The sequence below is a fragment of the Mesoplodon bidens genome, assembly GCF_964165515.1.
Source record: "Mesoplodon bidens genome assembly, chromosome: 15".
NCBI lineage: Eukaryota > Metazoa > Chordata > Mammalia > Artiodactyla > Ziphiidae > Mesoplodon > Mesoplodon bidens.
The window spans coordinates 53,775,766-53,788,385 of record NC_138171.1 but is presented as its reverse complement, the minus strand read 5'-3'; the positions used below and the strand labels follow the sequence as shown (position 1 = coordinate 53,788,385).

The window sequence follows — 12,620 nt, the reverse complement described above, 5'->3', positions numbered from 1 at the left end:
GGATATTGCAAAAATCATGTTATTGGTAAGGAAATGACCAAAGTTTGGGAAACCCTGCATTTATTTAACCCAAGTCCTCATTTTATAGATGGAAGAAAAAGGCATGTAGGGAGGGACAATGGCTGGTCCGAGGTCACGCATGGTCCGTGGGACAGCTGGGAGTAGGACCCAAGTCTCCAGCCTTTGGTGCCATGTTTCCCCTAATAACTGCCCACACACCACCTCCGAATAGCAGTAGTAGTGTTAATCATGGTAATAGCAGTGATGCTTGGAGATACCACCATCCCCACTACTACCAATAATAATAGTAATAGGGACACACATATTGTGCTCTTGTGGGGTGTCAGGGCCTGTACTAAACACTTTACATAGAATAATTCATTTATTCTTTACACAGCCTTATAACTCACATTCTACTGTTATCCCCATTTTGCAGGTGAGGAAATGGACAGAGAGAGGTTAAGTTGCTTGCCTAAGATCACATGGCCGGTAAATGGCAGACCCAGGGTTTGGGTGTGTGCCTTTATGCCGCACTTTATTCCAAGAAAATGCCCCTTGGGAATGAGACCAAAGTGACCCTGGTTAGACTCTGTCTTGAGGATTTACAGAGGTGAACTACACCAGGTCCTTTAATGCTCTGACTCAGTGAACCAGGGCCCACTTCATCAGAGAGCATCTGTCAGAATGGTGTGAGCGCCCCCTGTGGAAATAAGAGCACATTACACCAGGAGTTTCCCACCCTACACTGAATTTATCTATTTATTTATTTTTAATTTATTTTTATAAAAGCTTTCGAGATGTAATTCATATGCCACGCAGTTCACCCATTTAAAGTGTGAAATTCAATTTAATTTACTTTAAAAAATATTTTGCGGGCTTCCCTGGTGGCGCACTGGTTGAGAGTCCGCCTGCCGATGCAGGGGACACGGGTTCGTGCCCCGGTCTGGGAAGATCCCACATGCCGCGGAGCGGCTGGGCCCGTGAGCCATGGCCGCTGAGCCTGCGTGTCCGGAGCCTGTGCTCCACAACGGGAGAGGCCACAGCAGTGAGAGGCCCGCGTACTGCAAAAAAAAAAAAAAAAAAAAAAAAAAAATTTTGCTTATTTTACTAGTTTTAATTATTTATTTTTATACTTTTAGAATAAGAGCATATTTGAAAAAGACAAGAGAAAGATCACCAGAGTCCTACCACTATTAAAATATATGTATTTACTTATGTGTTTATTTATATTATGTATGATATTTATTTATAGGTAGAAAGCTCCACCCACTTCTCTCCAGTCCCCTCTGTGTTCTTATAGCATGTCCCCTTATTTATATAAAGGGTGTAAAAAAAAAAAGTTTATGGGCGAGAAAGGATGGACTTTCTCTTTTATTGCCCTCACCATTCCTCTCCTTCCCTGAAGATAGCCCTGAGCCTGGCCCAGAGCACATCCAGGTGTAGACCTCAGGAAATGCTGAGCTGAACTAAGCAGCTTTTCAGAAATAGGGGCTGTGTGACCCCAAGGCAAGTTGCTTTCTCTCTCTGTGTTTCAGTTTCCTCATGTGTAAACTGGGGATAGGAAAGACCCCACTCGTGGTATTGTACTGAGGATTAAACGAGGTAACGTGATAGAGTGACCTTCAAGTGTTAGCTGCTGCTTTTCCTGTGTGCCCTGCAGACCTTAGAAGCCATTGGAGTATCTCACCTTTACCCTTGTGTCTGTCTAGAGAAGACCACTCATTCATTAATTCAGTCCATGAGTGTTTATTGAGCACCTACTATGTGCTCTGGGCCCTGGGATATAGCAGTGAACGAATACAAGAACCTGTCCTCATAGAAGGGATTTCCAGTGGGCGTGGGTGACAGAACGAGCAAATATGTACTTAAAATGCTAGGAGGTGGGTAAGTGCTCTGAAGGAAAACGGAGGGGGGCAGGGGAGAGATGGGCCCAGGGCTAGGAGGGTGGCCTCATTGACCTGAGATCTGCAGCAGGTGAGCAGGTCCAGAGGGTAGTTTGGGGAAGAGCACTCCAGGCAAAAGAAGTCACAAGTGCAAAGGCCCTGAGGCAACAGGTGTGGGTGTTCATGGAACAGTCCAGAATCCAGTGTGGGGAGCATAGTGAGCGAGAGAGAGGACCGTGTGGTCAGAGGGGTCGTGGAGGCTGCTCACACAGAGCCTTAGGGCACATGAGATGGACTTCAGACTCCTGAACCCCACCCCACCACCCACTGTGATTGCAGGCTCCCTGGCGAATCCAGGAGATGGCACCCCCCAGCAACTGGCCCCAGGTGGGCCGAGTGGAGTTCCGAGACTACGGCCTGCGTTACCGAGAGGACCTGGACCTGGTTCTCAAGCACATCAACGTCACCATCGATGGAGGGGAGAAGGTGGGTGCACTTTGACCCCCACCAGTTCACGGGCGGGCGTAGGTTGCCACCAGGCAGATGAAATGAGCTTCGTCATTTTCCCAGTCTGTCCCTGTCCCAAACCACAGGGTGGAGTGGCCTTTTGGGGAGGGGCTTATGGAAGTAAAAGCTGCTCAGAGAGTGTCCCAGCAGGGTTGCAGACTGGTAGCCCGAGGGCCAAAGGAAGCCCACAGATACGTTTTGAAAGAAATCTAAGTTGCAAGTGTTGAAAAATCTGGAATGTTTTATATAAAAATCCATTTCCTGCTTTTCTTTTTTTTTTTTTTTTTTTTTTTTTTTTTTCTTTTTTGCGGTATGCGGGCCCCTCACTGTTGTGGCCTCTCCCGTTGCGGAGCACAGGCTCCGGATGCGCAGGCCCAGCGGCCATGGCTCACGGGCCCAGCCGCTCCGCGGCATATGGGATCCTCCCAGACCGGGGCACGAACCCGTATCCCCTGCATCGGCAGGCGGACTCTCAACCACTGCGCCACCAGGGAGGCCCTTCCTGCTTTTCTTGAAAGATCAGAACATGTGGCAACACTGGGCCCATCCTCCTTGCCTGGCTCTTTCTAGACAAGACATGAGCCTCCCAGTTCACCGACTGGTCCCTTCCTGCTCCATTCATGTGCCCACTTGGCCCCATAGGCATTCGAGTTGGCAGTCTCTAGAACAGAAAGACGTCATCGTCTCTGCTAGGGATGGCTCAAGGGACATGTGAAATGGACAGAACTTTGGAACGTATTGCTGTTCCTGGAAGACATCCTTGCCCTGAGACCAAGGGTCCTCCTGGCCGTTTGCCAGAAGACAGTGTTTCATCTCTGAACATACGGATTTGTTAAACTTCCTACCCCAAGGCTCAGAATGTTCCGTTCCCATGAGAGAATTTCTCCAACTTATAACAAGGGGAGGAACAGAGTGGCCGGTGTTCTCACTGACACGTTATGGCTTATGTTACATCATGAGACTCTGCTCTGTGAGTTGTTGTCAGAGGGTGGAGGAGCTGGCCTCTTCGGAGCCCAGATGAGAAGGGAGAGTTCTAACTGGAACATCAATCGTTGGCCATTAAATGGGGAGCCCAGTTCCCTCAAGAGAGGATAAGTAGAGGCCAGGTCGTATCCCTAACCTCTTTCTGCTTACTCAGCTGGGACGCAGGGGAATCTGCTTGAACCTTTGAGATATTTCAACAGCTCAGATATTTCACCAGAACAATCTGATTGTTACTTAATATTATCTTGAGTTGAAAATAACTAATTTATAAAAGAGCTGATTATAATTTTAATTTCTAAAAAGAGCTGGCAAAGAGAAGGGAGTCCTTCTTGACCTTTGGCCAAAAACAGCCCCTAAAGGAATGTCTCTGGGAAGCTGCTGAGGGTGGGGGCTACGGTGGGAGGTGGGTTGTCCAGATGACTGAATTGCTCTGGGGCTGGTACTTAAAATGAGGGCACCATGGGGCAGGAGGTAACCCCAGATAGCAGCATTCCCACCTCACCCTGGGCCCTTCCTGTCCCACAGGTTGGCATCGTGGGGCGGACAGGAGCCGGGAAGTCATCCCTGACCCTGGGCCTGTTTCGGATCAACGAGTCTGCCGAGGGAGAGATCATCATTGACGATGTCAACATTGCCAAGATCGGCCTGCACGACCTCCGCTTCAAGATCACCATCATCCCCCAGGTGGGGCCGACGGGCTGGGCTGGGTCACGCTGAAAGCGACGTGTGTATTTTCAGGACAAACCTATCTTTATTCCTACTTTGTTACTTTCATGATTTTTTTTTTTTTTAACTGAAATTATGCTGTGTTTCTTCACGGAATCTCCTCTTAGCACATAAATAACAGCGGGCCTTAAGCAGGTTTCATTCATTCCTTCACTCCTGCCACCCAGTAGGCAGCTTCCTGAGCATCTCAGAGGATCCAGTTAAGATACCAGCTTCTCTGCCGGCTGTCGGTCAGCACAGGGATCTCTGACCCTCCTAAGAGCTAGGCGAGAACAATGAATTTTCTAGACTGATGCCAGTAGGTGGTGATTCCTTAATACGTTGGCTTTTAGTGTTGTTTTACCTTATGTTTCTTCTAAGGTTCTTATTTGGAGGTGGGATGGGGAGGAATCCAAGTACCTTGCAATTAGGAATTGCCCATGCTGCATCTCCCTTCCCGAAAGTTCCCAACACGTTTGCATATTGAATGCTCTGGGAAATCTTGCAAGAAAGAAATCTGTTTTATTTCACTTAACCCAGAGTTTTCCAGGCCTTTTTCTCCCATTATTGACATCTTCGGAAGTGGTGATTCTGGGGGACTGTGAAACCCCATTTTGAACAATTCTGGCAAGAACTTTCTACATTGCGCCTCTTTGCCCCACCCATGTCCACCGTGATGTGAGCCTCACATGTCATCTGCCATCTTCCCTCTGAACAGGACCCCGTTTTGTTTTCGGGTTCCCTCCGCATGAACCTGGACCCATTCAGCCAGTATTCGGATGAAGAGGTCTGGACGTCTCTGGAGCTGGCCCACCTGAAGGGCTTTGTGTCAGCCCTTCCCCATAAGCTGAACCACGAGTGCGCAGAAGGCGGGGAGAACCTCAGGTAGGCAGGGGTGAGGCCCCAACCGGGTCTCCTCGGCTTCAGCTCTCCCTCCGTCAGGGCGTTTGTAGGTTTTGTCCATTTCCATCTGGTTCAGACCTGGGTTTGAGTCCCAGCTCTGCCACGTGAGCTGTTTGTCTCTTAACCTCTTGGGGCCTCAGTTTCAGTATCTAAAATGGGTTTCAGTCTAGGCTCATTTTACCATGAGGTGTAACCAGGATGGCCAAAACGCTTCCTTGCTTACAGCAGGACCATTCAATGGAGAGTGGCTATCAGTTGTTAAACTTTGGAAAGGCTTCTCTTCCAGTCAGTAAATAGCACTGCTCTGAGCCCTCCCTGTCTCCACCCACTGCCCCAGCTGCCGTGGTCGTGGTCGTCTCCCAGGCTCCCCAGGATCCACCCATGATCCAGCAACTGAAGTGTTAATGCCTGGCGCAGCAGGGATCCTGTGCCTCTTTCACTTATCCATCACCGTGACAACCAAGCACCAAACCTCAGGTGTGTTCAACACCGCTCACACACTGCCGCGGGTCAGCCAGGCAGCTCTGCTAGTCTTGGCTCACGCATGTGGGTGGTGGCCGCTGGCTGTAGGCAGATCTATTCAGCCTCTACTGGGGGCAGTTAGATTCTGCCCCGTGTGTCCCTCATCCTCCAGCAGACCAGCCCAGGCATATTGTCATGGTGATGGCAGAGGTGCAAGAGTGAGCAAAGCCTGGTGTGCAGTCCCATTTCAAGCCTCTGCTGGCCTTATGTTTGCCAGCATCCCATTGGCCAAAGCCAGGCACATGACTGAGTCCAAAGTCCGCAGTGAGGGGCCCCGCAGAAGGCATGGATATGGGATCATTTTTGCTCCCTGTTATTTTGGATATCACCTCTGAGCCCTGTGTTGAGAACAATTCTGAGCCTGCTTCTAGCTCAATGGGAAGACCATTCTGATCAATTAGTGATGTCTACCATGGGCACAGATGTGGGGAGTGGAAGTGCTCTCCTGGTCTAAGCAGCAACCAGTGTCTCTTCTCCCTTCTCTCAGTTCAGGCCTAGGCTCAGGGTCAGGGTGGTTTTGACACTGTTTCCTGGTTCTTCTCTCCCGGTCAAGCGTCGGGCAGCGCCAGCTTGTGTGCCTGGCCCGGGCCCTGCTGAGGAAGACGAAGATCCTTGTGTTGGATGAGGCCACGGCGGCTGTGGACCTGGAAACGGACGACCTCATTCAGTCCACCATCCGGACGCAGTTTGACGACTGTACCGTCCTCACCATTGCTCACCGGCTCAACACCATCATGGACTACACGAGGTGATGCCCTGGCACAGAAGGCCTCCTGACCTTGCAGTCCACCCCAGTCACCCATTAGTTCATTCATTCATTCATTCATTCATTCAACACTGTCGTTATGCCTAGTGACAGCCTGAGCTGGTGGAACCTCTCTTTGTCCTGGTTAGTATCAGGCATTTTTTGACATCACTCAATCATTTATTCAGTTAACACGTGTGGAGTGCCTGCCACATTCCTGGCTCCGTTCCAGGCACTGGGGACTGAGCAGGGAGCTGTCAGACAGGGAGCCTGCCTAAGGGACCTTACAGATTAGTTGGGGGCTGGGTGCAGAGACAGACAATAAACACAGCAACAAATAAAAGGGAATTGTGCTGGGAAGGAAACATAAAAGGTGATAGAGAGTATTGGGTGTAGCATCACAGGACATTGACATTGACTAGAACTGGGGTTGAGGGTGGGCAGCCAGGTGGAAGGCTACTGTGACAGTCCTGGCATAGGGTGTTAGGGGCCTGACCCAAAGCAGGGACTTGCCCAGGTGGGCTCTTGGGGCACGAGGTGCCAACCCCTTCCCCACCCCTCATGTCTGCGTCCCCTCCTTGCAGGGTGATTGTCCTGGACAAAGGGGAGATCCGGGAGTGTGGTCCCCCCTCCGGCCTCCTGCAACAGAGAGGTCTCTTCTACAGCATGGCCAAAGACGCTGGCTTGGTGTGAGCCCAGAGCTGGTGCAGCTGCTCAGAACTGCAGGGCCGACATGCCAGCAGCCAGGGATGAGCCAGCATCCTTGGGAACCCAAGCCTCGCGTAGACTGAAACCAAAAAACAAACAGAAAAAGAACAACCCAAAACCAAAACACACAGAAAGCAGCCACCCTCTGGCCCCCTGCCTGGAATTGGCTGTGAAGAAACAGGAGAGACACAGGGATGCAGTGCCCCCAAAACACGCACATCCTTGCCTCTGTTACCCCCACAGACGCACACACGTTCTCACGCCCCTGGGAGGGCACATGTGCTCTCCGTGCTCTGTGGGGAGGTGTGGGCCGCCAGACTTCCAGAGAAATCGGTTGCATAAAACATGCTAGTGACCAAATCCAGCCAACTGCCTCAGATCTCTCCAGCCGAAGTCTGCGGGTTCCAAGCTTTCGAGAAGCTCCCTGTCCCCCGGCACCTCTCTGTCCTTGCCTGGCTCTACCCAGATTCTTGTTTCCCCAAGGCTGCAGTTTGGAGGTGAGGGGCCTGGTGAAGATCATTTTCACTCTCGGGCAGTGTCCTGAGGGCCGTGGACGCGCTTCTCACCAGCCATCTGGTCTTCTGGGTGCTCAGACGTGGGAACCAGTGTCACAGTGCTGCCTCCACCGGGACTTGCTTCATGGGCCAGAGGCCGCATGTCTCCCAGCGCTTCTCGTTGATGGGACTGGGCTGGCCTCCGGGTGACCTGGCCCTGGAGCTCCAGGCCGGGAGAACTCTCTCAACGCCGACTTCCCCGCTTGACTGCTCACCTCGTCACCCGCTCCCGTCTTTGCCTTGCCTTCCTTCCTCCCTCTTTCTACCTGTAGCTAGAATGGGTTTACGCCTCCAGGTCCCGAAAGAGAAGACCTGCTCATGGTTTTTCAGCATTCAAAGCCAAGAGCGCTGGTGCCTCCAAGTGTGAGCAGTTGGTACTGAAAAGAGCCCCGTTGAGTCTCCTCCTCGTTCTTAGATTTCAGTTTCTCACCCGGGGCCTCTGGTTGGCTGTCAGGGGCGGCGGGGTGGAGAACTTGACTTACGGTTACTGAGTCTCTTCTGGGACAAGAAAAGAACCCATTCATGAGTGTCAGTGATTTTCTTTTTCTTTTTTTTTAAGTACTGCTCTAGGGAGAAAAACAGTCTCAAGACTTTAATTTCTTGGGAGGAAGTACTGGGCCAAGGAGCAGCATCCCAGGGAATGGCCAAGTTGGCTCAGCATCTGGTGGTTGGTCCCTGTGTTCCTGGAAGGAAACGGGCAAGTGGGGTCCTTTCTTCAAAGCCCTTTAGGTCCCTTGATTGGAGACCAAAGTGAGACCCAAAAAGCAAAGAGAGGTCACGGCTGCCCCAGGATTCATGTTCGCTATGTGAATTACATTGCTGACTTCAAGCCAGAGAAGCATCTTTCTTCTTTTAGGTGGAAATACATATTTATTTTTTGTAAGTTAAACCATTATTTCACATTAGATAAACCAAGTGTTTCTTGGGGATCTTTTTGTAATGACTTACACTGGAAACGTGAACATTTGCAAATAATTTGCAGTTAAAAAAATATTTTATTTCTTTCTAAACGACTGTTCCATTTTCTTTCTAGCGAAGCTTCCTGCCATCTCTCCAGGAGTCGGGATGGGGCACCCTCTCATCTGCTGCTGTCTTTCTCCTTGGCGAGCATGTTGTTTCTAGAGGGAGCTCTTGGAATTGGGAACCTAGAGATTAAGAATCAGGTGGGGTTTGGTGGGGAATTGGCATAGCACGGTGGACAGGGTCTTGCCCTTGTCATCTGCAGGCTGTGTGACCCTGGGCAGGTCACTTAGTCTTCGTGCCTCAGTTGCCTCGTCTGTAAAATGGGGCTGATCCGTGCCTCCTGGGCTTGTTGTGAAGATGAGCACTGATGTGTGTGTTAACGTGCATGGCCCAGGTTGGGTTCTAAGACACAGGCAAGGCAAACATCACACATGGCAAGAATTACCCTTGGAAATCCCTTTGTGGTGGTAGGTCAGGCTAGGCTATGCTGCAGTAACAAATTAGCCATAAACTCTTGGGACATGAATACAAGGGTGTATTTCTCATATATTTCTTGATGAGGATCAGGCGCCTCTCCTTTGGTACAATGACTGACAGATCCAGACTGCTCTGGTTTTATGACATCGCCTCTCAGGGGCTGGCTTCTGGGTCACCATAGCTGGAGAAGAGAAGTTGTGGACGACTCACACCCACTGTTAAGTGTCTCAAACCAGAAGTGACACAAGTCAGTTCCACTCACAGCCTGTTGGCCAGAATTAGTCACATGGCCCCACCAGGCCACAAAGGAGGCAGGAAATGCAGGGACGCATAAGGAAGGAAGCCCCTCCCTGTGGTAACTGATGACATTTCTGAGTTTTGGATAGTGGGGGAGGAAGACCGGGGTGTTGGGATCTGAGTTCGTATTGGTGAGTCTGGACAGTGAGGAATGCCAGGATTTGGGGAGCATATACCCCAGAACCATGCTCCAAGGACACACACAGGTGGAGCGGCCAGTGCTGGCTGTCCCCTACCCGCCCCCTGCCTCCAGGCTGCCTTGTCTGAGGAGCTGGGAGGTGAAGGTCCTCAATGAAAAGCAGCTGCGAGGTTGTCACCTTTAGAATGAGAAGCACTTGGATGTGCCTTGTGGGGAGTCGATTTTAGATGTGGGTGTGTTTCTGTCTCAGGGCCTGGCCTAAACGAGTGTGCGATCGGCGTGTGCCTTCCACGTCATGAAGAGGGGCGGGTGCAGCATTAACCCTGAAGAGGGTGAGCCAGGGTGTGGAGGGGGGTGGGAGGGGGCCTGCACACCTGCTCTTCCAGGTGAGTGCCCCAGCGCCGTGGAAGGAGAAGGAAGGGAAGAAGCAAGCTTTGTTGTGCACCTGCTGCGTGCCAGGCCGTGGGCTCAGCGCTTGCACAGCTCTCCTCGTGGGAAGGGAGCCCCGGGCCAGAGAGCATCCCCAGCCATGCTTGCCTGCTCACCTCGCTGCTCTTCTTCCAACTTCAGGGTCCTCTATCTTTTCCCAGACGTCTGCCTCACCTGCTCCTTTCCCTATTTGACAGGGGCGGCTCTGTGCAAGCAGCGCTGTAATCTCTATTTCTTGCTGAAGGCTTATCTCTAGAGCAGGGCATATGGCACGTGCTTAGTGACTGCATTCTCCAATCTGGGACTGTGCTGTCCCTGTGCTGGGCCAGGACCCAGAGTGAAGTCACTGGGGCCCTAGAACTTGCCTTTCCGGAGTTGCGGCTTCCTTGCTGGTACAACTGGGATCTTTGTAGCCACCTGGCCAGGTGGCTGTGAGGATGAAGACAGCCATGCCTGGCCCTTAGGATACCTTCATACGTGGTGATGCCATCCATGCATTCATTTGTCTTCATCCATCCACCTACCTATTCATTCCCTCCATCCATCCAGTCATACAGTCAGTATCTATTGACCCCTCATATGCGCTGTGTACCACGCTGGGTGCAAGGGAAAGCACAGCCAATACAAATGCACAGATCTCTTGTCTCAGTTCTAGAAGGAAAGGAGCCCTTTCCTTCCCTTCTGGTGGGATTCTAGAGTGGAATTCAGCTCTTACCCATGAGCGATGTGCTAGAGCTAAAGGAATGTGCAAGAGGCAGTGTGGTGCAGTGGTTAGGACGTGGGCTCTGGCACCAGCCTTCCTGGGTTCAGATCCCTACTTATTTACACTCTGTCTCAGTTTTGTCACCTGTAAAAGGGGCCTAATGATAGTACCTTCTTCACAGCATCCTAGTAAGGTGTAGGGTGACGTACCTTCCCCCTCCGATTGTGAGGATTAACTGGGTGACAGGCATTTAGAGCAGGGCTGTGTGTTTGCAGTGACCAGTGGGACTCGGGTGAGGTTTAAGGACCTACCGAGAGAGGCACTGACCAAGGAAGGTCTGTACATAGCTTTCCTGCCTCTTAGCTATGCTCACCCGCCAGCCAGGCCCTGCTGGCAGGAGCCACAGCCAGGGGATTAATGGCCCGGGTGGCCCGCAGGCTGGTGTCCAAGGAGCCATGGGGTGGGCCCAACAGCAGCCTTGTTAGTGGGCTCTTGCGGGCGCTGGTTCCGCAGCCCACACTCTGCTTCCTGGCAAAACACCTCCCTCCATGAAGGAGGCTCTTGTGGCCCTGGAACAACACCACGTGACCATGCCAAGCACACAGCTGCCACCTTTGCCTGCAGTCGCTCTGCCAGGGCATCAGCTGGCTCGGCTTCAGGAGGAAACATGAGAAGCGCTGTGTCTGGTCCCTTCCCGTGCCTTGCAGTAGGACAGACACCCACACAAGATGACTTGGACTTTGGTGTTAGGCCCAAGGGGAGATCCCTGCTCTGCCAGTTACTAGCCAGATGGCCTTGCCAGGTCATGTCCGCTCACCGAGCCTCAGTTTTCTCATCTGAAAAATGGAGCAAAATCACTAATAATGATGGCATTTTGTTGGCATGACGGGGGCAGGCAAGGGATGCAGACCCCTACCCCATTTTGAAGGTATCAAAATGAAATATGGTCACATCTTGAAAAGGGGAGGCAGCCATGACTGGACCTGGATTTTGAAAACCCTAAGTCAGGATGGACAATCAGAAAGTCCCCATGAGGTTAGGAGGTTAATAGGCACAATGAAAAAGTGTTTACAAAACAAAGATAACAACTCAAGCCTTAAACTATTCAAAGGAATATAGAAAAAAAAAAAATGTCCCCATGAGCTGTCTGGGACAGGGCAGGCCCTGTGTCCGGGCAAGTAGGTGGGTGTCCACAGGCCTCTCCTGACACACCAACACAGCCGTTGCCCAGGTATCGGTGCATTATTGATGGCGGAGACCCATGACTCAACTGGCAGTGTCTGGAGACATTTTTGTCACAACTAGAGGAGAAGGTGCTCCTGGCTTCGAGTGGGTGGAGGCCAGGGATGCTGCTGAACATCTGACAGTGCACAGGATGCCTCCACATGGAATTACCCACCCCACATATCAATAGTGAAGAGGTTAAAAAAAAATCCTGTTGTATCTACCCTCCTCTGCTGCCCCTCAGAGGCCCGTAAACACGACAGTATCGAGAATAATAGCAAACGATTATTGAGCACTTAATTTGTACCCTGCTCGGCTCCATCCCTCTCTGAGTATTAACTTGCTCTCTCCCAGCTGCAGTGCCGGGGGTCAGTGCAGACCCCTGGGCGGCCATAGTTATGATCCAGGGATTTATCTCATTTCTCACGCTGCCCTTTTCAGCTGTGTCCCTGTGACCTCAGGCTTGGCTACTTCAGGCTCTCACCTCTTTCCTGGTTCCTGAAGCCATTTTTATTAGAATGCTGATCGCTGTCACAAATGGGCCCGAGCCTTGTGCGCTGTGTACTGACCTTCATGGAAGCAAGCGCTGGACCTTGACCCACCCCTGACCTCAGCCTTCCAACAGCGTCTCCCCCATGGTTCCTGGCGGGTGGAAGTGCAACCAGAAAAACCCTACGTGTTCCAACGGCTGCTGGAGCAGATTTAGTCCTGCATTAACAAATGGATGAAATGTACCAAATCCTGAGCAAATTCTCCCGGTAGGGCCCAGAAGACCTGGCTCTTCTCATCTCCCTTTTGGAATTGAACTGTGTGCTGGGTGAGGGCTTGTGCCTGGAGAGGCCCTTCCCTGGTGTGGGCTGTGGCTTGTGCATCTGTT

The 12,620-nt window shown here is 51.5% G+C and overlaps 1 protein-coding gene across 2 annotated transcripts in view; it reads left to right on the top strand.

The window, feature by feature from the left end:
- Nucleotides 1-9,634, top strand: part of ABCC1 (ATP binding cassette subfamily C member 1 (ABCC1 blood group)) — a 137,824-nt gene extending 128,190 nt beyond the window's left edge. The window contains exons 27-32 of one of the 2 annotated variants that reach the window (XR_014017680.1): nucleotides 2,223-2,369; nucleotides 3,900-4,058; nucleotides 4,798-4,964; nucleotides 6,058-6,252; nucleotides 6,834-8,390; nucleotides 8,545-9,634. Coding sequence is in view for 1 of the 2 variants with exons in the window: in XM_081257428.1 (XP_081113554.1) it covers nucleotides 2,223-2,369; nucleotides 3,900-4,058; nucleotides 4,798-4,964; nucleotides 6,058-6,252; nucleotides 6,834-6,942 (777 nt within the window). In the remaining variant the exon portion in view is untranslated. Of the gene's footprint in view, nucleotides 1-2,222; nucleotides 2,370-3,899; nucleotides 4,059-4,797; nucleotides 4,965-6,057; nucleotides 6,253-6,833; nucleotides 8,516-8,544 lie in introns of those variants that run through there. The other variant, XM_081257428.1, reaches the window with a different exon arrangement.
- Nucleotides 9,635-12,620: the final 2,986 nt, after the last annotated feature.